This window comes from Pelodiscus sinensis, chromosome 11, assembly GCF_049634645.1.
Source record: "Pelodiscus sinensis isolate JC-2024 chromosome 11, ASM4963464v1, whole genome shotgun sequence".
NCBI classification, from domain to species: domain Eukaryota; kingdom Metazoa; phylum Chordata; order Testudines; family Trionychidae; genus Pelodiscus; species Pelodiscus sinensis.
Genome location: NC_134721.1, coordinates 28,034,734 through 28,062,424, shown reverse-complemented (window position 1 = coordinate 28,062,424; position 27,691 = coordinate 28,034,734). Strand labels below are relative to the sequence as shown.

At 45.5% G+C, this 27,691-nt stretch overlaps 1 protein-coding gene and 1 long non-coding RNA gene across 4 annotated transcripts in view; one reads left to right on the top strand and one right to left on the bottom strand.

Annotated features, from left to right (window-relative positions):
• The window catches only part of LOC142830931 (uncharacterized), a 42,917-nt gene extending 17,890 nt beyond the window's left edge, over positions 1-25,027 (top strand). The window contains exon 3 of the long non-coding RNA XR_012906493.1: positions 24,506-25,027. This is a non-coding gene — a long non-coding RNA (uncharacterized LOC142830931). The remainder of the gene's footprint in view (positions 1-24,505) is intronic.
• The window catches only part of ERC2 (ELKS/RAB6-interacting/CAST family member 2), a 1,112,164-nt gene that overhangs the window by 895,660 nt on the left and 188,813 nt on the right, over positions 1-27,691 (bottom strand). For 2 of the 3 annotated variants that reach the window (XM_075938890.1, XM_075938891.1), the window contains exon 4: positions 26,464-26,880. In XM_075938890.1, coding sequence (XP_075795005.1) covers positions 26,464-26,880 — 417 coding nt within the window. Of the gene's footprint in view, positions 1-26,463; positions 26,881-27,493; positions 27,518-27,691 lie in introns of all 3 variants that reach the window. The other variant, XM_075938889.1, reaches the window with a different exon arrangement.

Here is a 27,691-nt window from a genome sequence, read left to right as displayed (position 1 = left end):
ATATATTAAATATACTAGAGGGAGTTACCCGCTGTTGCTCGGGAAAGTGGAGGAACAAAATTTAGAAAAACAATAGTCCATTATATATACACACACACACACACACATTAAAAAAGTATAAAACAACCAACTTTACATGTTATCATCAAAAACTTTATTGTAAACTATATTTTTGTTTCATTATTCGAAACAAATATGTACACATTTTTTCCGCTTCCAACTCTTGAACACGTAACATAGAGTTGTCCATGTGAAAAGCAAGATGTCTCCAAATCAATTCCAACTACGTTAAGTGACTGTCCTCGCGCTTTGTCAGCATACATTGTTGAAATATAAGTTGACAGTTGATATAACTGAGGTGAGGAGCCTGAAAGAAGGGAGGAGGAAGGGAGCCGTGCGCCTGCCACTGGCACCCAAGCCTGCCCTCCGCTTCCTTGTCCCTCCGCCAGCCTCAGTGAGTGACTGGCACAGCCACTTCCCCCAGGAAGCCGCTTCTCACCACACTCCCAAGCTCCATGCAGCCCCGGTGAGAGGTGTCGGTCTCTCATCTCTTCCCTCCCACAGTCCCTTAAAACCTTCTCCTGGATGACAAGTTATTCCTCGGCTGGCCTTAGTGAGCGACTGTCCCCGCCACTTTCCCCAGGAAGCCACTTCTCCCCAAACTGCCAAGCTACATGCAGCCCCGGGGAGAGGTGTCAGTCTCTCATCTCTTCCCTCCCACAGTACCTTAATACCTTCTCCTGGATAAAAGGTTATCCCATGCAAAGTTTGGTTGAGGTAGCTCTTATAGTGTCCAAGTTATTAGCGAACAAACATACAATCATTCTCCTTTATATATTAGAAGATTTAAATGTCTGAAAAGATGGAATATAAATTAAATCTCTAAAAATAAGCTAACTACACTGACATTTTCCATTTCTATGATAGGTTAGCAGGATTTCATGTTGAATCTAGCCAGCCTTCTTCATCTTCTACAAAACTTAATATGATTTTAATTGCTTCTCTACAAATTTTCCATTCCTACAGGTAAGTCTTCCTAACATGACCCACCATGGCCTTCTCCATTTAGCCTTGAGTCCTATTTGGGTATGTGTACACTACAGTGCTATTTCGAATTCACTTAATTCAAAATAGTTAATTCGAATTAACTAATTCAAAATAATGCATCTAGACTCACAAACTATTTCAAAATAGCACGTCCACACTAAGTGGACCCCGAACTGAAATTAAGGCTGGACAGAACCAGTGCTGGCAGGGCATCAGTTTAGGACTTATTGTGTGGGGCTGCTGCCTGAGGCTAACTGAGCTCCGAGCTTAAAGGGACCCTACCCCCACCCCGGACAGACAGTTCTCAGGGTTCCCTGCTTGCTTGTCTATCTTGATGAGGGACAGCAAAACAGTCCTATATTTGAGTGCCCACACTTGGGACACCACAGCACTTGGCCACATGGAGCCAGAGCTGCCCCTGGGCACACTGGTGCATCTCGTGGGGTCATTGCCATCAGCCTGGCTGCACTTGCTGCAGGCTGCCATCCGGGGGCTCTATCGGGGGGCTGTCAGGATCCAGGAGGCCCTGAGGGAGAGCGTCCACCCCGAGGAGCCCTCAGAGCCTCCCCGGTCCTCCCCACTTGGGGATCATGCCCCATTCCTCCCTCACGTCCTTCCACTTATCTCCTCCTTTGCCCCCCTTCCTGATGTCAAATAAAAGACACGTATGTTTACAAATATAAACTGGGTTTGTTGAACAAAACTGGGGGGGGAGATGAACCTCTGGGGAGACTGGGAAAAGGAGGGGGGAGAGGGGAAGAGAGAGGGTGGGAGAGAGGAGAGGGAAACCTGGGAGGAGAAAGCTGGAAGGGGGAAGCTCAGGGCTCAGGGTTGGGGGTCTTGCCGGACCAACTTGACTTTCATGCTAACCTGCTTCTGGGTTCGCATGTGGCCTTGGTGGCCAGGCTGGCAGCTATCCTGCTATAAAAGGCCGCATTCCTCCATCTAGTGCGGAGATCATAGACGTTGGGAGCATCCCCCCCAAACCTGAATAAGGTCCACGATCTCCACCCTGGACCAGGAAGGCGCCCGCCTTCTCGGGCCCCTGTCAGGCTCCTGGGAGCTGGAAGACTGCTCATGGGGAGCGGTGGAGGGCTGGCTGCCAGTGGCTTGCTGGATCATGTTTTGGGGCCACTGGGTCAGGGGCCCCGGTGACCACTCCTGACTCTGGGCTGGCAGGCTTGGAGCTGGCATAAGCACCGTGGCCAGGGTCTACCCCTTTAATGGCTCCGGGGCTGAGGGAGAGGAGAGTAAGTTTTCCTGGTTGTGCCCAGAGTGGCCACCAGGGCTCCCTGGGAAGGCTGGAGGCCCCCTATTTCGAATTAAGTGTCTACACAGCACTTAATTCGAAATAGCTATTTCGAATTTGGTGTTACTCCTCCTAGTATGAGGTTTACCAAATTCAAAATAAAGGCTCCACTATTTCGAATATATTTCGAAATAGCAGTTTGCCTGTGTAGGCACTATTAAAGTTAATTTGAAATAACTGCTGTTATTTTGAATTAACTTTGTAGTGTAGACCTATCCTTACTGATTATCTAAATTTGCAGTTTTCATGTATTCCAACACTGTGGCTTTTCTGATCTCACTGCAGGGAATGCACCACTGAGTAAACATAACATAACTGCAGGGTTACCTTTTCATTGCTATACTAGTTAGTGCATCTGTAACAGCAAACACAATAGAGAATGTTCAATGGGTCCAGAATTGTGAAGCACTAAGTGTTCAATATCTCACAAATCTGTTTCCAATCAATTAATAGGAAAAAAAGAATTTTGTACTTATAACTGTTTTTCCTGCTTGTCAGACATACTTTTAGCCTGACTCTTCCCCCATACTCTCATTTCCATGAAGGTCACTGAAATGGAATGGAAGAAAGGGAGTGCGTAGAACTTATCCTTTCACAGTACTGGTGACAGGAGGAACAGGAACACACAAGCAGGAGGCTTCTATCATTTGCTTCCAAATCTCTGAGCCTGTCCTTTCAGCTGTATTCAGGGACAAATACCTACCACTAGTCTCGTCAGTCTAACTCTACTTATGATGGTGTCAGCATAATGCAAGAACACTATAATGACTAACTCAGTTTCTCAAAAGAGGAAAACCTCTTGTCTGTAATGCTTTTCAATTGAAAATAAAATTTCTCATCTTCAACAAAAAACAAAATAGGAGACTTAAAGGACACGGGAGAAAAAGTGAGAGAGCACTTCAGACTGGCATCAAGGATTCAGTGATGCTCATCATTTGTATTTATAAAGCCTCTTAAATAGGTTCTCAATGCACTTGAGAAACATAACAAATAGAAGAAGGAAGTAGGGAAATATAGTCCTGTTACAGATGGCGAAACATCTTCCAAACATGGCTCTCTCCATAGCCTTGGCTCCTTCTGCTGGTGTTATAGAAGCAATAGTTTTCATGTATTCCTTCAATGGTATGTGACTCACCTAGACTCACAGCAAGTCAGCGGTAGAGCCAAAACTAGAATCCATCTCTCATGGCTCTAGGTCCTGTGCAGTTAGTCACAATAAAATAATGTTCTTCGTTCTGCTGCCCGCCATTCAGAGCAACCTGTTTGTCTAACAATCCAGAAAAACTTTATATACTTCCTGGATGTACAAACAGTTATTTTGAATGAGGGGAGAATTTATTTAACCATTCCAATCATTTGTTTTTTTAAACAAGACTCCTTTTTAAGAAGATCATATGACAATTTTGACTTAGATAATCTTCTCAAAATATCAACATCCTGAAAAAAATACTGTTGTGATAGGAATTGTGTGAATCTTCATTGAAGCTGGTGGGCATGATTGCCTAACCTCATTCAGGATACATTTAGAAAGCAGCTGTGTGTCTTTTTGGAGTAAGATAGCTGAAACAACAACAGCTACTGTCTAAAAGAGAAACAAAGGTGTGATGGCGCGTTGGGGGTCCCCCGTCTCCTGCACCGCGAAATGGCACAAACAGACGGCACCAGCCGGTGGAATAGAGGAAGTTTATTGCCTCTCCAGGATACAGCACAGCACAGATGTAATCTGGTCACAGATCTGGGCTAGGATGCCTCAGGCCCCCTTGAGATGGGGGAGACTAGGCCCCTAAACTCCAGCCCCTTTCCCTAGGCTGTCTCCTCCATGCTCCCAGACAGCCAGCAACTAACTAACTCTCTTCCAGCCCTGCCCCCCAGCCAGGGCAGCATTCCACCTTCCTTTGTTCCTCTCCATGGGGGGTGTCTGGCCACTGGTTTGCATAGTGACTCATCCTGTTTTGCTGGGTCGTGGTACCCACGGCAGCCAGTGGGGGTTACCCCAGAGCCAGCAGCATAGAAACCAGCCAGGTACCCCCACTACGTCACAAAAGGCCAGTCAGAAACTAAGCTACGTGGGCAGAGGAGCTAACTGGGCACTAAATGCAAGTACGGAGGCCTGGGTATTATTTTGGTAGAACTATATGTGTAGTTTTGCTTCATTTACTATCTCAGAAGCAGACAGAGAAAGCCACACAAAAAAAGCAGCAAGAAAAGTACCTGAGGAAAAGTTAAGAAAAAGAGCACTGTTGATATAGAGAGTAGCTTGGAATATCAAACCACCAAGATGACCTCAAATACTTGTGAACTGCTTGAATCAAAAGGGGTAACAATACTCAACTAAATGCAAGCTGTTAGTTTTCCAAGACTAATCTCTCTCAGAAGAGAGCTACAATGAAAATATATAATTTTTTACGTTTTAAAAGTGAATTTTATGCATCTCTATAGATCAGCCAACAAAGAGATATCTAGAAATGTAACAGATTTCCTTTACAAATTATTGGTTTCTTATTCTGGCAGAAATGCAGGAGAAGATATTTCAAGATACCATTAATTTTATTAAAAATGAAATATAATAGGGTTAAAACAAAGGTTCACAGAGATTCAGATTTGCGATTGTCACCCAATCTGGATAGGGTTTTATTGAACAGATTCTGGAATAGCCCAAACTGAAAGTAATTTGGCAAAAAATCTGTGCATTTCATTAAACACATTTTTGCAAAAAGTCAAATGAATCAATGAAATACCCAATAGTACAAATAACAAAGAGGAACTCTGATGGTTCAACAAGAGGTCTTTACTTCTGCATATTACAATCCTTTTTCTATTCTATCTGAAAGTAATAATTTCTTTCCAGGTGTTGATCTTAAATTAACTCCACTGCATGTAATTTGCATGCACCTGGCAACGTCACCCTACATAGACTAGAAAACAAGGCTGATAATTTATATGTAAAACCCGCAGGGCTGGCTTTAGGAAGTGCAGAGCCCAATTCGAACTCTTTTGGCAGGGTCCCCCCAGGATTTTTTTTTTTTTGTTGTTGAGCAAAACACACACACACAACCACAACACATCAACTAGATCTGATCAAAATGTATATCTATATAATTGAACATTTTCAAAAAAATGCCGCCCTTTATTATGCAAAATTTTACACAAAATTAAATCAGTTGCCTTAAGTGTTGGTCAAATATTTTCAATTGCAAACTATCCAATTTTTTCAATAAAGTTTAAAGTTTGATTTTTAAAGTTACCAGAGAGCGTTGCAGTTTTCTGTTACATTGATTTACTTTTTAAATAGCAAAAATGGACTCTTAGTTAAGAAAGTATCAGTTCTGTGGTCAAATTCCAGTCCTTAGTGATTTCAGCACCAATGATTTCACTAGGTAATATGGTACCTCACCACCACTGCCTCCTTTGCACTGCCCTTCAACGCACTGCCTGCATGTTGAGTCCAAGGTCAGTCTACACAAGAGTTTATCAATGATTTTTGCTCAAGTGATCACTGAGACAAGACAAGGACTCAATTGATTCTAGTCAGCTCTGCCTTTAAACACTGGGGCTACGTCTACACTGGCATGATTTTCTGCAAATGCTTTTAACAGAAAAGTTTTTCCGTTAAAAGCATTTGCGGAAAAGAGCATCTAGATTGGCACGGACGCTTTTCCGCAAAAGCACTTATTGCGGAAAAGCGTCCGCGCCAATCTAGACGCGGTTTTGCGGAAGAAAGCCCCGATCGCCGCTTTCGCGATCGGGGCTTTTTTGCACAAAACAATACCGTGTTGTCTACACTGGGCCTCTTGCGCAAAACCTCTAAACTCAGAGGTTGTACTATTTGACTGGAGAATTGCTAATATAGTTTCTATTTTTAAGAAAGGGAAAAAAAGCGATGCGGGTAACTATAGGCCTGTTAGTTTGACATCTGTATTATGCAAGATCTTGGAAAATATTTTGAGGGAGAAAGTAGTTAGAGACATTGAGGCTAATGGCAATTGGGACAAATTACAACATGGTTTTACAAAAGGTAGATCGTGCCAAACCAACCTGATCTCCTTTTTTGAGAAAGTAACAGATTCTTTAGATAAAGGAAATGCAGTGGATCTAATCTACCTCGACTTTAGTAAGGCATTTGATACAGTACCACATGAGGAATTATTGGTTAAATTGGAAAAGATAGGGATTAAGATGAAAGTTGAGAGGTGGATAAGCAACTGGTTAAAGGAGAGACTACAGCAGGTTATATTGAAAGGTGGACTGTAAGGTTGGAGGAAGGTTACTAGCAGAGTTCCTCAGGGATCAGTTTTGGGGCCAATTTTATTTAATCTTTTTATCGCTGACCTTGGCACCAAAAGTGGAAGTGTCCTGATAAAATTTGCGGATGACACAAAGTTGGGAGCTATTGCCAATTCAGAAAAGGATCGGGATATCATACAGGAAGATCTGGATGATCTTGTAAATTGGAGTGATAGCAATAGGATGAAATTTAATAGTGAGAAGTGTAAGGTTATGCATTTAGGGATTAATAATAAGAATTTTAGTTATAAGCTGGGGACACATCAGTTGGAAGTAACGGAGGAGGAGAAGGACCTTGGAGTCCTGGTTGATTATAGGATGACTATGAGCCGCCATTGTGACATGGCCGTGAAAAAGGCTAATACGATCTTGGGATGTATTAGGCGAGGTATTTCCAGTAAAGATAAAGAGGTGTTAGTGACATTATACGAGGCATTGGTGAGACCCCATTTGGAATACTGTGTGCAGTTCTGGTCTCCCATGTTTAAGAAGGATGAATTCAAACTGGAACGGGTACAAAGAAGGGCCACTAGGATGATCAGAGGAATGGAAAACCTGTCTTATGAAAGGAGGCTTAAGGAGGCTTCTTAACCAAAAGAAGGCTGAGGGGGGACATGATTGCACTCTTTAAATATATTAGAGGGATAAATACTAGGGAGGGAGAGGAATTATTTAAGCTTAATACCAATGTGGACACAAGAACAAATGGATATAAGCTGGCTAGTAGGAAGTTTAGACTTGAGATTAGACGAAGGTTTCTAACCATTAGAGGAGTGAGGTTCTGGAACGGCCTTCCAAGGGAAGTAGTGGGGGCAAAAGATCTATCTGGTTTCAAGATTAAACTAGATGGGTTTATGAAGGGGATGGTTTGATGAGATAACATGATCTTGGTAACTAATTGACCATTCATTATCAGTGGGAAATAGGTCAATGGAGAGATGATGGGAGTTTACAGAGAACTTTCTGGGTGTCTGGCTGGTGAGTCTTGCCCACATGCTCAGGGTTTAGCTGATGGCCATATTTCGGGTCGGGAAGGTATTTTCCTCCAGGGTAGATTGGCAGAGACCCTGGAGGTTTTTCGCCTTCCTCTGTAGCATGGGGTACAGATCACAGCTGGAGGATCTCTGCATCTTGGGGTCTTCGAAGTATTTGAAGGCTTCAATATCTGAGATATAGGTGAGAGGATTATTCTAGGAGCGGTGGGTGAGATTCTGTGGCCTGTACTGTGCAGGGGGTCAGACTAGATGATAAAAATGGTCCCTTCTGACCTTAAAGTCTATGAGTCTATGAGCATAGCATTTCAGCAAGAACACTGACAATCTTACCTGAGATCGTCAGTGTTCTTGCGGAAATTCAAGTGGCCAGTGTAGACAGCTGGCAAGTTTTTCCACAAAAGCAGCTGCTTTTGCGAAAAAACTTGCCAGTCTAGACGCAGCCTGGATGTAAAGTGTCAGATATAACTGAGGACTCCCAAACAGGTTTTATTTCTGGTGGTGTAGAGTCTGTTTCCATCTTCTGTTACTTTCAGTTAGATGTGACTCACTATCCTCTGCTTAGTGTTCAAGTTATGGTAGACCCTAAGCCAAGTAATATTAAGTTCAGGTCTTTTAATCCTACAATATGGATAACAACATTTCATTCTCCCAGCTCCAAGTCTTAAGCGAATTTCAAGCCAAAATTGATCACCTTGAGACAGCAAGTGTGTCTACTGATCTCTGTGGCAAAGTAAGTTGTCTATATAAGTAAGGTCTGCTCATGAAGCCTTTTCCTACAGTTGATTAGCAGATGGCAGTAGATAGCTCATTCAGACCACTGGCTGATAATAGTTAGTCACCCTGACCAGTCATTAACCATAGTCATGGACTCACCCTACTCTCCATTGTCTCTATCATTCTCTGATGACCTGTGACAAAAAAGGAGGGTGAAAAGGGAAACTGAAAGGAGAGACCTCTCTAAATTCACCAATCAAAGAGCAATATTGCCAACCCAAAAATCACAAGGAACACCTACACAAAGTTATGAGACTGGTCTACAAATCATAAGATTTTTTTAAAATAAAACATGTTGGATTTTTATCGGCCTATTGTTTCTTGAGTATTTAGGGTTCATGTTTTAAAGCTTTGCTCCTTAGCTGTAAGGCCCAGAAGTAGAGAGAACTTTTTTTTAAACGAAAGCTGAAATTCCTACATAATCAATTGACTCCAAGCATTTAGAAAAACACCAAATGTTTTGAAACTCATGGTAAAACAATGGAGGAATTCTTGTGAGCCCATGCTTTGCCCACAGTATAAATAACAAAACAAAACAATATCTTCTCCACTAAATATCATAATGAGATACTGCAAATGGTGAACTGAATTCAACAGCTCCTGATATGAACAGGTATCAACCTAGTTTTTCATATTTGAGATGGGTTACCAGGATTCATACATGACAATAGGAAACCTTTCCACTCTCAAGTCAGCATATTCATAAAGCACCTCTAATTTTGATCCATGCATTTATTGGATAGTGAAAGAGAAAGGAGGAGAATTAGTGTAGATAAATGTTCAAATTAAAAAAAAAAAAAAAAGCCTGAAGGAATTAGGACTGGGCTCCTACATCTCACATTCAGAACTGACTAAGACACTTATGACCAGATTTTCAAAGGTGTATAAAGATCAGATAGATATCTTTGAAGATCCGAGTTGGCAACCTTCTCTTTAGGAGCTTAATTACCTTTGAAAATCTGAGCTCAGATTTCCAAGTCCAATTTTCAAAAATGACTTTAGTCACTCGAGTGCTTTTGAAAATGTTAACTGGGGGCCTAAAGAGACAAAAATAGACAAAAGGCAGGAGATATGGTATTCCTTTTAAAAACGTGTGACATCTATTTTTAACTAAATTGTATATTTTTCTCCCAAGGGCAACTGACCCCTCCGGCCCCCTCACTATGCCACTGCCTCCCCCCTCCTGCAGATCTATCATCTTATGCATGGGCAAGATCTGTGACAGCCGTCCCATGAATCTGCAGTTAGTGTCTGTGGCACTTGCTTTTGCGTGGTGTCTCAGTGCTGCCACATTCACCTCCAAAGAGGGGGTTTCCCAAAGCAGGCCCTTGTTGCAGACCCCCAAGGCATCCACAGGTCCAGTCTCCTTTCAATGGGCCCACTTCCCAGGAGTCATTGATCTTGGATCTGGCTTCCATCCCCTCTCCAACCCCCATCAGAACTATTGTGCCCTCCTAACTTAGGAAAAGAATAAATAGGAGGATTGGAAATTAACCCACGCAGTCTCACGTCCCCTAGGCAGGGAATGAGCCATCTACATTAGGCCCCAGCTGGAGTATCATGTCCAGTTCTGGGCATCACATTTCAGGAAATGAGGAGAAAGTGGAGAAAGTCCAGAGAAGAGCAACACAAATGATGAAAGGTTTAGAGAACATGAGATATGAGGCAAGGCTGAAGAAATTAGCCTTGTTTACCTTGGAAAAGAGAAGACCGAAAAGGGACATAAGAGCAACTTTCAAGTATCTAAGGGTATGTCTACACTAGCCCCCTAGTTCGAACTAGGGAGGCTAATGTAGGCATTCAAAGTTGCAAATGAAACCCGGGATTTAAATATCCCGGGCTTCATTTGCATCTTCCCGGGCGCCGCCATTTTTAAATGTCCCTTCGTCCGAACTCCGTGCCCGTGGCTACACGCGGCACGGAGTAGGTAATTCGAATTAGGATCTCTAATTCAAACTGCGGTTACTCATCGTGAAATGAGGTGTTCCAGTAGTTCGCATTAGAGATCCTAATTCGAACTACCTACTCCGTGCCACATGTAGCCGCGGGCAGAGAGTTCGGACTGAGGGACACGGGACTTGTGTACATTCTTTGATGCAATCCTGTAACAAAAGAAATACCTGACTTCATCATAAATACCTCCTCTTAGTAGAAACTACCTACCAGACCCCAACTAGTAGTTACTTACTGGAGCTAAAAAGGGGTAAATGTTGTTATCATTGATATAGATGTAAAAGAAAAATCACAGATGCAGTTATGGGAAACGGAGGGCACACTTCTGAAGAAGAATTATACCTCTATCAAGAAGAAACAGCAGCTGCTGCAGCATTGAAGGCTTCCCCAACTGCAGTGGGGCCACGGAGGGCACCCACATCCCTATCCTGGCCCCCGACCACCGGACCTTCAACTAGATCAATAGGAAGGGTACTTTACTATCATGCTGCAGGTCGTCATGGACCACAAGGGCTGGTTCATGGACATTTATGTCGGGATGGTCAGGGAGGGCACACGACACCCTTGTCTTCAGGAACTCCAGCCTTTTCCAGAAAATGCACACCATCATTTTTTCCCTGACTACACCATGAGAGTTGGGGACGTGGACATACTCATATGCATTGTGGGTGACACAACCTAACCCTTGCTCCCCTGGCTCATGAAGCCCTACACAGGAAGCCTGGATCCCACTACAGAGACCTTCAACAACAGGCTCAGTGGGTGCTGCATAGCTGGGGAGGGAGCCTTCTGCCGCCGCAAAGGCAGGTTCCAAAATCTCTTCACCCGGTCGCCGAGGTCCAGGTGGAACATCCCTCAGGCGGTGGTGACCTACTGTGTTCGCCACAATCTGGAGACAAGCAGGGATAGCAATTTTCCAGCCAGGCAAGGAGCCTGCGGGAAAGAGGGGGAAATGGGGCAGCTCAGCTTCCTTCTGTGTCCCGCACACACCGGGTCCAGCACAGTGGTGTCATCCCACAGAGAGGGAACTTCTACACCCTGCCCATTGGAAACAGGAAGAGGGTGTGAGGGCAGAGGCTGCTTACCAGAGAGGGTGCTACTGGGGACCTTTTCTCTTCCTCCTCCGAGCAGGTTCTCATGCAGGGGATCGGTGCCCACCATATCACCTGCTTGACCGGGAGTGTAGGCATGAGACTGTGCCATGTGCAGTACTGCTATGTGTTTCCAAGACCTCAGACTCTTTAGTGGTGACTTGTCATGGGAAGGTGTCCCACCATGGAGTCTGGAATAAAGCAGGCCTGTGCAGGACCCTTGTGAGAAGGAGCGAGGGGTTCCTGTGTGAGACCATCATGGGGCTGAATGCTCCAGACTGACGCTCCATGTGCACAAATTATTGTGTGATCCCCAGGCCAAGAAGGCCAAGTGAGGAATGCACAGCCCCTCACTGCCTGCCACCTGCTCCACATGTATGTAGGAAAAATGATGGAACTCATCTGAACTGCTTTCTCCAGGTTTGTCCAAGCCCTGGGAGACATCCTGGGGAGAGGGGAACCAGCTCCAGGCAGATGACGACTTCCTGGCTGGCAGGCATTGTGTCCAGGCTGGCCTGCCCCTCTTCCTCCTTCTCATCGTCACTGCCATCCTCCTCCAGAGCCCCACCTTCGTGGAAACTGACGATGGCTGTGTCTTGGCCGGAGTCAATGACCGGGGGAGGGAGGTTAACCCCCTCCCCCCCAGGATGGCATCCAGCTACTCATAAAAGCAGCAGGTTGGTGGTGTTGCCCCAGAGCAGGAACTTTATTCCCTGGCCTTAGTGTAGCTCTGTTGCAATTCTTTAATTTTCATGTGCACTTAAGCCAGGATGTGGCTTTGCCCCTTCTTGGCCAGGCTGGTGGCCATCCAGCTGTACGCATCACCATTTTGGCATCTGATGTGGAGATCTTGGAGGTTTGTTTCCTCACCCCAGACCTCAATGAGATGCAGGATCTCTGTACCAGTCCAGGCCGGTGCCCTCTTTTGCCCCTGGCCAGGGACTTCGGAAGTGGCTGCAGATATGCTTGTAGCTGTGGGGGTGCTCGGAGGGAGTGTTGGGGTCAGACATGGCTCCACAAAAAGAGGCTGCTCTGGAAGGGGAGCATTAAATTTGTCAGGGGTGTGGCCACTAGAGCAACTGAGAGAGGCTTCTGGAGGCCAATTATTTCAAAATAGAAGCAGCTGAGCATCTACACAACCACTATTTTGAAATAACAATTTAGAAATAGGCATTATTCCTCATCAGACGCAGGGGTTATTATTTTGAAATAACAAACCCATTATTTCAAAATAATTGTGAAGTAATGGGCTTGCTATATGGATACTCACCTTGATATTTCAAAATAAGGGGAGTTATTTCGAAATAACTCCCCAGTGTAGACATACCCTAAGAGACTGCCCAGGAAGGGAGCAGGTAGGTGGCTCTCTTGCCCCAATACACTACAGAGGGAAGAGAAGTCCACTTCACCTTCCTGCCCGTATAGACCAGTAGTAGGATGAAACCAGGGCTATCAGATCCTCGGCACAAAATGGGACTCACTTAGATGAGTACTATTCTTCATGTGGCCATTAGAAAGAAGATAACATATTTTGTACAACCTAGACAGCCTACGAAAGTTGGGCATCAAAGATTGTAGATTTTATCCTTGGGCATAGGGAAGTGTTGTCTAACGGTCGCAGCCGTTAGTGCAAAAGGGGAAGAAAGCAGTGAGATTCATGAATAAGATGCATGTCTGCCATATTAGAGACCAGCAGTCTATTCACAGCTCTGTTAGAAATCACCATATGTGCAATTTTTCACATGGGCAGGGTGTTTGAAAAATCTAATGAATTATATTTGCCTTCCTTCTAAGATAAGGTATATGTGGTTATGCTCAGCAATAAGTGAAGAGACCTATAAATACAAGTTAGATCAGGGTTGGCCAACCCGTGGCTCGTAAGCCGCAGGCGGCTCTTCACCGCAGAAAGTGCAGCTCGCAAAGCGTACCACGTGTCTCGCAAAGCTGCCCCTGCACCCCTACAAAGGGCCCCCACTTCCCTGTGCTCACCAAGTGCAGGGGAGCCATTCTGCGTGGTGAAGCAAAATGGTGCCAGCAAGATGGTGCCAGCCAACGGGAGCCTGATATGGCCAAAAAGTCAAACCAGAGCTTCCACTTAAAGGGACAGCATCTCCCCCCCCCTTTTTGTTTTTGCTTGACCAAACTTTTTTCCCCTCAGCTCTTTGCACTATGTCCACCACTATTTTGGCTCTTTGCCTGTAACAGGTTGGCCACCCCTGGTATAGATACAAATTAGTGGGGGAGGGAAGTTTTAAACTCATGGTCTCCTGGCTACCAGTCTAATGTTAGTGTAAGCGGGGGAATGGTCCCGCTATTGTGGGAAACTTTCCTGGCTTCTATACCACCCCGGTGAAATGGACCAGCGAAAGGATCTGAGTCCCCGCTCCCACTTCCTTTACCCCACAGCTTCCCTGATCCTGAGGGCTCCCCCTCCACTCTCCTGAGTAGCAGAGTCCTCGAAACCCCAACAAGTCTGGGCCCAAGTTTCCTGGGGCTTAATCCCCGACCTTGTAGTCACTAGGGGCAGGAGTTAGGGTGTCCCCACTCTGAGGTGCTCTCTTCACACTGCATGCTTTCTTGGCCCAGTGATCATTTCATAAGCAAATACAATTTATTAAACATCAACTGATTAAAGAGAAAAGAATAAGAAAAAAATGAGAATGGTTAAATGAGAACACACAGCCCTGCTCTGTAGCACAGGGACATCAAAACAGCAGTCTGCAGAGTGTAAGGACAGTCCACAGTCTCTTCCTTAGAGGCCCCTTAGAGGCCCTGGATGTGCTGCAGGGGGGCTGCAGGCTGGACATGCTTGCTCTGGCAGTGACCACACAGCCTCAAGCTCTAAGTGGCCAGACCCCTCTCCCAGTCTGGCCTGCTGGGCCTCTTGGCTGGTGATATCTTCCTGCCCAGAGCCTCTCCCCACACTTTGCTGGTCCCAGCTGCTCACCACACCCAGCTGCAGGCTGTGCTGCTTTGCCAGTCTCCAGCTCCTTGCGTTGCTTCTCTGTCCCTTTTGGCTCTCTAAGCACTGCCAGTCTGCTGCTGAACACAGGGTCTGCGCTCCTTCAGCTGTGTGTGCCTGGCTCTGTTGCTGCAAAACTGCCCCTCAGCACAGCTTGCACTCCTTGGGCTGTCTGTGCCTGGCTGTTGCTGCAGAACTTCTTCTGCACACAGCTTGCTCCTTTTAGCAGTCTCTCAGCTCTCTCCTTGCTCAGAGAGACCCAGAACAATCCCAGCTCACAGTGAGGACGGGACCTGGCCTCTCACTTTCCTCACTGGCCTGTCCAACCTGTCAATCAGGCCGACCTGGAGTGTTGGCTGCTTTCCATTGTCTCTGGAGTCTGTCAGTCTCAGGGCCCTGATTTCGCATGGACCCTTCCCCTTTTGACACTGGGAGCTGGTGAACCAAAAACTCCCACAGAGTTTTAGTAAGGGGCTAACAGTCCCCTTACATTAGGGTTAACAACTGTCTGGAGTTTACCCAGATAATCTAGTTTTTCACTTCTGGTTTCAGGTGCTATGTAGGGTTACCAGGTCCTAGCACCTGGCAACCCTAAAGGAATGTGAACCAAAAGTCTGGTTACTGTGGAGCTGAGGGAAATCTCCATGAGACAATCCAGTAAGCAATGGCATGAGGGGCCTCAAGTGGAAGAGGCAGAGAAAGAGGCGGGGCCTCCAGGCTTCATTACCAGCAATTAGAAAGGTGCCAGCTATAGCATAACACAACACCTCTAAGCCAAAAGGTTTTTTGGAAGTTTTTCTCCCCTGCACTTGAAATATCATCCAGTTTGGTGGTAGCTGCACAAAGTGGCACTAATTCACTTTAAATGTGGAATGTGCAAAACATTCAAAGTGTTGCAGCATTTAAGGCACACTAGAATAGTCATCATGATAAAAACACACATTGAAGATGATATTGTAATTTATGTCATGTATAGTCAAAGGAAAGCTAAAGGAAGGCTGTTAACATCACATGAAATTGAGAATCTCTTTAAACACATCATTCTTCTGTCACATGGGGTATGTCTACACTACAGCGCTAGTTCGAACTAACTTAGTTCGAATTAGTTAATTTGAACTAAGCTAATTCGAACTAACGCATCTAGAACTAAAAACTAGTTCGAATTAGCGTTTTGCTAATTCGACCTAGCAAGTCCACATTGAGTGGACTCTGAACAGGGCTTAAGGATGGCCGGAAGCAGTGCCGGTAGGGCATAAGAGGAGGACTTAGAGCGTGGAGATGCTGTCTCAGGCTAGCCGAGAGCTGCGCTTAAAGGGTCCCGACCCCCACCCCAGACAGACAGTTCTAAGGGGTGCCCCGCTTGAAAACCAGTCCTGGCTTGGATTGCCCGGAGTACCCACACTGGGCACATCACACCACTTGGCCATCAGCCCGGCTGCACTTGCCGCAGGCTGCCATCTGGGGAGAGGGAGCAATCGGGGGGCTGCAGGAGAGCTTCCACCCCCAGAAGCCCGGAGAGCCAGCCCAGTCCTCCCCATCGGGGGCTCGTACCCCATTCCTCCCTCACCTCCTTCCACTTACCCTTCCCTAGCCCCCCTTCTTATTGATGTACAAAATAAAGATAACGTTCCTTCCAACATTGACTCTGTCTTTATTGAACAAAACTGGGGGAGACTGGGAAAAGGAGGTGGGAGAGGGGAAGAGAAAGGCTGGGAGAGGGGAGGGCAACTAACATGATCAGGGGTTGGGAACAGGTCCCAGATGAAGAGAGGCTACAGAGACTGGGACTGTTCAGCTTAGAAAAGAGGAAATGGAGCGGGGACAGGATAGAGGTCTCTAAAAGCAGGGGTTGGATGGAGAGGGTGCACACAGAAAAGTTCTTCATGAGTTCCCATAAAGAAGGACTAGAGGACACCAAAGGAAAGGAGTGGGTAGCAGGCTTCAAACTAGTAAGAGAAAGTTGTTCTTCACAAAGCAAATAATTAACCTGCGGAACTCCTTGCTGCAGGAGGCTGTGAAGGCTACAACTAGAACAGAGTTTAAAGGGACGTGAGATCAAGTCATGGAGGTTGGGTCCATGGAGTAGTCTTAGCCTGGGGGTAGGAGTGGTGTCCCTGCCCAAAGTTTGTGGAAGGCTGGAAAGGGATGGCACGAGACAAATGGCTTGGTCACTGTCTTCGGTCCATCCCCTCCAGGGTCCCTAGGGTTGGCCACTGTCGGCAGACAGGCTACTGGGCTAGATGGACCTTCGGTCTGACCCAGGACGGCCATTGTAAGCTCAGGGCTCAGGGTCGGGGGTCTGAGTGGACCCCCTTGATTTTCATGCACACCTGCTCCTGGGTGGCCAGGCTGGCAGCTCTCCTGCCCTAGACGGCCACTTTCCTGTGCCTAGTGCGGCGTGGACAAGGTCCACGATGTCCGCACTAGCCCAGGAAGGTGCCCGCCTCTTGCGGTCCAGGGCAAGCTCCTGGGAGCCGCCAGCCTGGTCCCGGGAAGAGGGGGTGGGCTGGGGGACATCGGGTGGGTGGCTCTGTGCCGTGCCAGGTGCAGGGTCTGCTGGCTGGGTGCTGGCAGGCTTGCACCTGGCACGGGCACCGTAGCCAGCCCGTGCCCCTTTAAGGGGTCCGGGGCCGGGAGGGGGGCATAGAGTTTCCCTGGTGTTGGCCACAGTGGCCACCAGGGAAACCTGGGGAGGGCTAGCCTCCCACTAGTTCGAATTAAGGGGCTACACATCCCTTAATTCGAACTAGTAAGTTCGAACTAGGCTTAAGCCTCGTAAAATGAGGTTTTCCTAGTTCGAACTAAGCGCTCCGCTAGTTCGATTCAAATTCGAACTAGCGGAGCGCTAGTGTAGCGGCTATGAATGTTAGTTCGAACTAACGTCCGTTAGTTCGAACTAACATTGTAGTATAGACATACCCATGAAGACTAGTGCAGAAACTAGCAACGAAAGGATGGATAGTACCAGAAAGCACATGACTACAAGAATGAACTCTACCTGCTGCTATGGAGAGACTTATTCATCTTTAACTTGGCCCAGGTGCAGTCAAAATAGCAGAAGTAAATATGAATGAAAGAAAAATCCTTTAAGGGTTTGGTCTATACCATATTCAAGATTGCCTCCAAAAGAAAATATCCTTCCAAAGGACATAATGTGGGCCCTACAGATCAACTTATAAAAGACAGTAATCATGATTTTTAGTTAAAATACTCAAACAAATACATTGTTAGAGATATTACAGAGTAAATACATCCTAGATTATATATATACACTGGTTTCGTAATATATCAGTTTCAAACTGCTTCCAAAATATTCTCAATAAAAACTCCATGTTAATCCACTGAAGACTTCTCTTTTAGCTATTTAATGGAATAAATCATCTTATTTTACAGTGCTAGAAGATTGTATGAAATGGACCAAAACCTCACCTGCATTTCCAATTATTCAAACAAATAATGAGGTTCACAAGAATTTTCCCATCTATGACTTCAGAGTAGAATTAGATCAATTCCCTTTGCTAATATATAGATTTAAAAAAAAAACAAAAAAAGATACTATTTATTTCAGTCAAAGCAACAAATACCACCTCCCATAACAAAGCAGTATATCAAACTGAAAAGTAAAACATATTCCATTTTTATGTAGCTTTAGTCACAGAAACAGCTCCACGATACAAACAGTGCCAATGAAAAATAAGTGAATTATTTAACCACAAAATAAACAGCATGGATTATTCTGACAAAAGCAGATCGAAACCAGAAAGCTAGATTGATAACCATAGAGTCCAATATATAGAAGCTTCACTTTGGTAGATTGCAATGGGCCAAATTCAGTGCCGATGCAAGCAGGTGCAACTCCTTTGATATCCATTGATTTTAGACTCTATTAATGGATAACATCTACCATTAAAAAGAATTTTGGCTGAGAAATGTCTTCAGGATACAGGCTTTATGAAAGAACCACCATCACCCACAGTGCTTTTTCAGAGCACTGAAAAGGCTGGGTGTTACAAAAAAAAAAAGATTAGAAATATTGTGAATTTTGTGAGCTCTCTAGTACTTCTGGGCTTCAGATGAGTCAAATACCACCAGAACAGGAATGTCCTTAATATTTCACCTAAAACTAATAATAATTTCAGAGTTATATGAAGATATACGTTATCAAACTTTTTTTTGAATTGAAGAATTGAGTTCAGCTTGCTTTCAGGGGCTGGTGAAGACTACAGTCATTTCTTTTAACAGACAAACTAATTTGCCCATATATCCTTGTGGCAAGAAAGCTGTTAGGCTGTAGAAGCTGGAAAGAAAAAAGTAAACCTAAATGGGAATGCTTTAAAATATTTCTTCTTGCTGTTCTCTCCCACTACAGAAGAAACTGTAAATATAAATATTTACTCCATGACAAGGACAATAAGTACTTTTGATCAGAGATTATGTGTGCTCTTTAATGAATGTAGATAAATTGTCTTTCAGGATAAATATACCATTTTGCCTCTCTAGGTATACGTCTCCACAATAGTGTGTACCTTGAAATAAGCTAAGCAATTTGAGCTATACAAACTGCATAGCATATTTTGAAATAGTTTATTCCGAAATCTGGCGCTGTCTACACAGTGCTAATTTTGAAATAAATCACTATTCCGATGTTTTCCTTAATCCTTGTGCTGGGCTTGCCCCGGCGCCACCAGACGGAGATTTTTGCAGCAGTAGTCTGGCCAGACCGCGCATGCGCAGGGAGCATTTCGCGCCCTTCCTCACTGCTCGGTCTGGTCTGAGCCAGTTCCTCGTACCCGCCTCAGTATCTGTAACACAATAAAATGAACACAGACTCTGAAGCGGGGAGGAGGGCGGGAAGTGGAGCACCCACGGGGACCATCTCAAAAAACGACAGTTACTGCACCAAGGTGCGTAACTTCGCTTTCTTCTTCGAGGAGTCCCCGTGGGTGCTCCACTGTAGGTATCTGCACAGCAGTATCCCAGTCCCTATGAATAAGAAGGTAGGTGGGATTCGGAGCTTAACGATTAGCTGATGAAAGGACCGTGGCTGTAACGGATTTATCCGGCAGCCATCTGTGCTGTACAGCATAATGCTCTATAAAGGTGCGGTGGGATGCCCACGTGGCTGACCTACAAATTTCCGAAAGGGGAACGCCTCTAAGAAAGGTGGTGGAAGCTGAAATTGCCCTTGTGGAGTGTGCCCTGCGACACTCAGGAAGAGGTATTCCCCGATAGAGTAGCTTTGAGAGATGTAGGAGACAATTAAGTTAGCTACTCTTGGGGCAGAAATGGACTCTCCCTTGGAACGCTCAGCTAACGAGACAACGGGTACGAGAAGAGAAGTCTGTCTGTTTTTCTAAGTACGGTCAATATAAAAGGCCAACGCCCTACTCACATCTAATGTTGCGAATAGGTCTGGCACAAAATTCCTGCTGACTGAGTCTGTTGTTGCGTTGCTTATGCCAGGAAAGTATGATGCCAAAAGAGTGATGCCGTTGGGGATCACCAATTCCAGAGTCGGACCACCTCTGCACATAGGGATCATGAGCGTGCTCTGCCCTGACGAATGATGTAGAACATCGTAGCCACGTTGTCTGTGAGAATTTTTACCATGGAATTGTGAATGTGATCGCGGAAATGTCTGCAAGCATTGAGAATGGCTCAGAGCTCCAGTAGATTTATATGGAGCAATGTCTCTTGGTGTGACCAGCAGACCTGCACGGACATGTCGCTCATGTAGGCACCCCATCCCAGGAGGGAAGTGTCTGTAGTAATTTGGTGTGTTGGTGGTAGCTGTTGGAAAGGTATCCCAGCTAGTAGGTTCCTTTGTGTGGTCCACCTACGAAGCGACCCGATAACGTTGGGTGGAATCGCTACTGTTTTGTGTACGTCTGGAGTGATGTGATTGTGCATGGTGGCCAGCCATTGTTGAAGGGCACGAAAATGTAGCCTTGCGTGCGGAACTACGAAGGTAGTCGTGGCCATGTGCCCCATAAGTTTGAGGGATAAATTCTTGGGCTGGCTCGGCAGGTATCTATTATAGATTGTATAGCATCGAACCTGACTAGAGGGAGGAATGCTCTGGCTGCTGTAGAGTCCAATCTCGCCCCAATGAACTCTAGGTTTTGGGTAGGGGACAAGGTTGATTTGTCTTTGTTTATTAGTAATCCCAGATAGTGGAAGGTCTGTTCGGTGATGGTCAACATCCTGGCGACCTGTGTAGACGAATGGCCTTTTATGAGGCAATTGTCGAGATAGGAGAATATTTGTACGCCATTTCAACGGAGATGTGCTGCGACCACAGAGAGTACTTTTGTGAACAGTGTGGGAGCTGATGAGAGTCCGAATGGGAGGACTCAGTATTGATAGTGATTGCATCCCACCACAAACCTGAGGAATCGTCTGTGGGAGGGATGAATTGTGATGTGGAAGTAAGCGTCCTGTGGGTCGAGAGCAACAAACCAGTCATTTCGGTCTAAAGCCGGAATAATAGATGCGAGTGTTACCATCCTCAAACGCTGTTTTAGTAGGAACTTGTTTAGTTGTCTGAGGTCCAAGATCGGCCTCCAACCCCCAGTTTTCTTTTGAACTAGGAAATAGTGGGAATAAAACCTTTTCCCCCTGAATTCTTGCGGAACTGCTTTGACTGCACCGATATGCAGAAGATGACGGATCTCCGACTCGAGCAAATGTTCATGAGAGGGACAGGTTTGGGAGGGTTGTAGGTGGGATGGACAGGAAGGGGATAGAGTAGCCAGTTCTTATTATTTCTAGAACCTATCTGTCGTTGGTGATGTGTGCCTAGTGGTTGTAAAATGGGCGTAGGCGATGTAGAAACAGTGAGATGGAGAGGGATGAGACTGGTTGAGTGCTCCTGACCAAGAAGTCAAACTTGCTGCCTGGTGTTAGGCTGAGCTTGTGGACGATTATTCTGGTTGCAACGTCTTGGGAGTCGTTGGCGTTGTGGGGAGTTGTCTAATGGTCTTTGTTGTTGTTGCTGATGCCATGGTTATCTCTGGTGATAATAGTCATAACGCCTCTGGAATGGGGTATATCGACGCCGCCTGAATGGCGGAGTATACATCCCCAGAGTGTGTAACGTGGATCTGGTGTCTTACTGGAATGCAACAAGGTATCAGTTTTCTCTGCGAACAAATTGTCCTTTTCGAAAGGCAGATCCTCCACCTTTGATTGCAGTTCTCTAGGAACTGCTGCTGCCTGTAGAAATGAGGCTCTTCTCATGACCACTGCCGTAGCAGTGGCCCTAGCCACAGTGTCTGCCACATCTGCTGCTATTTGTAGACTGGTTCTCGTGGAGGCGTATCCTGCCTGCACCAATGCCTTCAGGATAGGTCTCTTAGATTCAGGCAAGCATTCCATGAGGGTTGAAAATTTAGAATAATTGTCAAAATTATGATTTGACAAATGAGTCAAATAGTTGGCTACGCGAAGGAGTGTTGCTGACATATACACTTTCCTCCCAAAGAGATCCAGTCTTTTTGAGTCTTTATCCGAGGGCTGGCTCCTGGACCGTGGAGCACGTGCTCGTTGTCTGGCCGCATCAACCACCAAGGAGTTGGGCAACGGATGTGTAAAAAGGAACTCTGAGCATTTGGGCAGCACAAAGTATTTCTTGTCTGCCTTCTTATTTGTGGATGGAACCGATGCAGGGGTAGCCCAGAGTTCATTAGCAACTTCCAAAATTGCCTCGTCAAGAGGAATGGCCAATTTAGGAGATTGAGAGGTTCCCAAATTCTTGAAAAGTTTATGGTGCTTACCCTGAATCTCAGCGAGTTGGATGTTCTGAGATAGGGCAACACTTTTAAATAATTATTGAAATTGTCTAATGTCATCCAGGGGCGAGATGTCTCCTGGTGTCACCGCCTCGTCCGGTGAAGAGGATGAAGGGTCTGCCGATGACTCTTGGGTTAGTATGATTGCTGAAAGCATTGGTTTTCCTCAGTATGGGAAGGGGGAGGTAGTATGGCGAACAGGGACTATGCAAAGCCAGTGGATTGGTGGCTGGAGAGTAGAGTCACCCATCCTAGGCCTAGTAGGTGACCTGGAAGATCGGTGGTACACATGACTATACGGTGAATGCGATCTATAGTAAGTGCGTTTGTCATATGGGTCCCTGTAGCAGTATGAGGATCGTGATGGCGAGTGGTCATAATGATGCGACCTGCTATATCATCTCCTGTATGAGTAGCCAGGAGACAATTAATGGAGATTGCCTATCTCCTAGAACTGGAAGGGACCTTGAAAGGTCATCGAGTCCAGTCCCCTGCCTTCACAGCAGGACCAAGTACCATCTGTCACACTACCAAATTGGAGGGAAGCAGCCAGATCGCTGCTGCACCGCTAGGTGGGGGTGTTGGCCCCAGAAATTGGTATAAAAGGGAGCCATGTGGGGTATTGAATGGGAGCTTATTGTTTGCTGATCTTATGTACGCTATTTATGTGAGTGTATAATGTCTGTGTGTGTAGGTAGGAATCTGTAATCTGTGTGGAAGCTGAATATTTCTCTGAATGTGGTTAAGCATTGCCATGGACAGGCTGATTAGCCAGGCCCTGTAGGACAATGGCACTTGATGGGCCAAGGACACACCCAAAGAATGGGGGCTGTCACCTGAGAGCAGCCAGCAGGAAACACAGAGATTGGCCTCTGACCAGGTGACCTGCTGCATACCAGAAGAGGCCAGGAAGGAGGTATAAAGAGGCCATGTGGTCGATGCCATTTTGTTCTCAGCTCAGCACTTCATCCCAGAGGCAGCACTGCAGGGATCGAAGAGCCTGGAAGACCTGTGAACCCATCCTGATGATAGGATGTGCCACAAGAACTTTTAAACCAGCAGCTGTAACATCTCTGCTAGAGCCTGCATCGAGGACTGGGAGATTCGGTGCATGTAATGTACTATTCTTTAACAACCTGACTCTCAGGCTTTTCTTTCTTGTGATAATAAACCTTTAGTTTTAGATTCTAAAGGATTGGCCCAGCGTGATTTGTGGGTAAGATCCAGAGGGTAAATTGACCCAGGGATCTGTGGCTGGTTTTTTGGAACTGGACAGAACTTGTTTGGGGTAAGTGGGATTGGGTGCTAGGACTCCCCCCCCCCTGTGTATGAGGCCTGGGGCCATCAGGGGCACGGATATTGCTGGGGTGTCGGAGGGGTTTTGCTTGTGAGGCTTCAGGCAGGCTGCTGAAGTGCTCTGTGGGACTGGTTTATGGCCTGTTTGGAGAGGTCACCAGTCTGGGGGCTGTAAGGAGCCCCAGATTTGAGCAATTTGCCCTGAGTGGACGCCCTCAGCTGTGCCCAGACACAGCCCGGTCCGTCACACCATCCCTGACAAATTTTTGCCCCATCTCCCTAAATGGCCTCTGCAAGGATTGAACTCACAACTCTGGGTTTAGCAGGCTAATGGTCAAACCACTGAGCTATCCCTCCCTCAATGGAGGTGAGTAAGACCTTCGGTTTAACAGAGATGGAGATGCCAAAAGACGGTGATGCCAAGAGTAGTGGGTCACTCTGTGCCCGTGGTCCCCTGGCGGAGTTAAGAAGGGCGATGGCAGGTGTTCCGTAGAAGGGAACCTCCTTGATGGTGACCTCCTTGGTGGGGGAGATGAGGAGGGTTCAGGAGAGAACACTGGGGACGGGGAGCCCGGTTTGGAGCTGACGCTCGATCTGATGTGCAAAGTGGCAGGCAGAGAGCGAGTTGGAGACAGCTTGGTCTTTTTAGGAGGCACAGCAATAGGAGAAGAAGCCCTGCGCTTTTGCGGCTCCGGTGAGGGCTATGCCATGAAGGCGGGGTCCTGAGGCTGCAAAGCTTTATCGAAAAGCATCATCCTAAGCCTCATTTCCCTATCGTGTCTAGCTCTTGAAGTGAGCGTGGAGCAGTGGGGGCATCTTCATGGGACATGCACCTCCCCTAAATATCGAATGCAGGAGGAGTGACCGTCGGAGGCAGGCATGGCCTCTCGGCAAACCTCACATTTTTTAAACCCTGGGGAGCCGGGCATTGTTGTATTCAATCAGTTGTGCAGTTAAGAACAAAAAACAGATTCTTTTTCTTCTTCTTTTTTTTTTTTTAACAGGGAAGATTCAACTGGGAGAAAAATTCCAACTAGAACTTAAGGTAAGAACAAGAACTATAGTACTTAAACTGAAGAGTTATGAAGAAAAAAACTACTTTTTTTTTAAGAGTAAAAGGACTCGAACGGGGGAAATAAGGAAGAGAGAGAGATCAAGTTTTAACTATCAACAAGCCTGAATTCGTCTTTTTGAAAAGAACCAGGGAGAAGCTTGTTGTTCCATCTGCAGCCTGAGGCAGTTAAAGAGGAACTGGCTCAGACCAGACTAAGCAGCGCGAAAGGGCGCGAAAGCCACGAGACGCTCCCCGCGCATGCGCGGTCCGGCCGGACTACTGATGCAAAAATCTCCATCCTGCGGCGCCGGGGCAAGCCCAGCACCTACAATGGAGCACCTACGGGGACTCCTCGAAGAAGAATGTTATTTTGGGATAACAGACATTATCCCAAAATAGCACCACTTTGTAAATGTACCCTAAGACATTTGCCATACCAGCCAGTTCCGACAATCTCACTTGAACTCGCAATGCTTTGATCTGCAACAGATCCTTTGGTTGATTCAAACAGAAGAAGAAACCTGCACATGTTAATGCCAAGAACAAGACAGCCAAAGAGATAAAAATAAGCTTACTCCATTTTAATCAACTCTTCCTTATTTAATTCTCTGTATCAGTAGCTATTCATTCAATAGCTGCATACGTTTGACTTTTCAAAGGAAATGTATCGTGGTGATTAAAAGGGACATTATCAAAGTGTGGGATTGCCAACACCCCCAGTTTCGTCATGAGTCTCCTGAAATCAGGCTCTATCTCCTGTAGGCTATTGAAGCCAAACTGGGAAATTTTAGGCCACTAAAAGTCCATCAGCACAGCAGGTCTCAGGCAGGCTCCCTACCTACCCAGGCTCTGCACCCTTCCCAGAAGTAGCTGGCATATCCCTGCAGCTCCAGGGGGTGGGCGTAAAGGGTTGGAGGTCTCCTCAAGCTGCCCCTGCTCTGAGAGCTAACTACACTACTTCTGTTTGCTGGGAGCCTGACTTAATCCCACTGCACTGTTGACCAGGAACCACCTGAAGTGAGCACCATCCAGTACCACCTCAACCCCTTCCTCCACCCCACCTCCTATCCCAGCTCTCAGCCCCCTGCCAGAGCTAAGCCCCAAACTGCCTCCCATATCCTAGTACCTTGCCCTAGCCCTTGAACCCGCACCTGCTCCTGAACTCTTCCCAGGGCTTGCACCCTGCACTCTTTCCTACACCCAGTCTTTCCCCAAGTTCAGCCCAGAGCTCCCTCCCACACTCTGTATTCCTCTGCCTTAGCCAAGAGGTCGCACCCCAACCCCCTGCCCATCAAGGTGAAAGTGAGTGAGGATGAGGGAGAGTGAGCAATGGAGGGAAAACAGATGGAGTGTGAGGGGTGGGGCCTCACAGAAGTGTCAGGGTTAAGGTTGCCAGATAATCCGGTTTTTGGGCCCTCTGCCCAGTAAAAAAATCCAGAAAATACTGGATATGTGCAATATCTGGTATTTCCTGGTTTTCTGGCTGGGTGCCAGATGGAAGCCTGGCGGGGGTGGGGGGAGTGCAACCCAGAAGAGCCGGGTTCGGGCAATCTGCGCATGCGCAGATCGCCGGACAGCGTGGCTGACAAGCAGGGCTCGCCGCGGTTCAGCGAACCCTGTGTATGTGATTAGACAGATGGCAACTCTATCAAAACAGGAAAACCCCAAAATGTGATCTAATTTATTTTCTTATACTTTTTTCCAGAATCTACATAATTCCATGTGTTTGTGGACTAGAAGAATTTGAAATTAAATCTTTCATTATCTTTAAATTTAAGAACATTCAAAAAGAAAGTAAATTCCAGTTTTAAGATTCAAAATAGTATAAAATATATTTTCAAAATTAGGACAAATGTCCTTGCCAGTGTCATCTTAACTAAAAAGATTTAAAATTAAGATGTTTCTTACCTCTCTAAGATGTATGTTTTCCTTTTCTTTCTGGTCTAAAATCACTTCTAAATGATTAACCTGAGATTCAGCTTCAGCCATCCTTCGAGCTCTTTCATTGTCATCTTCCATTCCTTTGGATGGCAAACCTTTACTTTGCAACATTTCTAGAAGCTTTTTTATTGATTCATCTCTGGCATTTAGTGTTTGCTTTTGTGTTTCAATTCTCAACTCCATTTCTTCTAGAGTTTTTCTCAACAGAAAGAGCTCTTTGGCCTGTCTGTCATGCTCTGCCTGAAGTCTTCGAAAATTCTCCTCTGTAAGCTCAATAGTAAAATGTTCAGTTCCACGGTTTCCACTTTCTTGTTGAAGAAGATGATTAAGATCTCTCTGAGTTCGAAGCTCATCTTGAAGTGCCTGGATCGTCAGTTGCAAATGCTGTAATACATACACAGAAAAACAAAAAAGGTCAATAAAGGATCTAAATGTAATTTGTGTTCTTTTCTTCTGTTAAGATGATTATAGGAAAGGTATAAAAGTTAATAGAATTAGTGATGATTCTACCAAGTGGTCATATAAAAAATGTCAAATGCATCTGTGACAAAACACTTGTAATAAAGGTTTTCAACCTCTACTAGAAAAATATAAAACATGGATGGAAACACACACACACAAAATAGTGACAATTACAGGTAAAACTAATGCTTAATATGAGGCAGTGAAATGAAAGTGAACTGTTGCAAAAATCTCAAAGTAACACAAACACTTGTATACTTTGTGCCTATAAAGCGTGGAGACTCAGTATTCCTTGTTTCCTAAGTTGTTTCATACACTAGAAATAATTGCCTTCCACTTTTTTCCACTTTTGTGTTATAATGCAACTCATAGCCATCCCTATAAATAAAGGTTAATTTTTATTTTCCAAATACAGCTATGAACAACTTAGTAAACAGGGTTACTACATCTCAAACAAACAAACAAACAAAACCTGAATAAACTATAAGCAATAATGAATTTTGCAAAACAAATTGACTGCAAGTAGTGGACAAACCTTTGTTCTCCTGGCATCCAAAAACTGAACAGCATGGTAAATGAAAAAAAAATGAAGCAAAATCAACATAAAGAAAGGTCAAATGCAAGTAAAGAAAGAACTGAATTGAACATAAATACTTTCAACAGAAAAAATCTTATTGTGTTATACAGTACAGCCCAGGCAACTTTATAAGCATTTATATATACCATTCTAAAG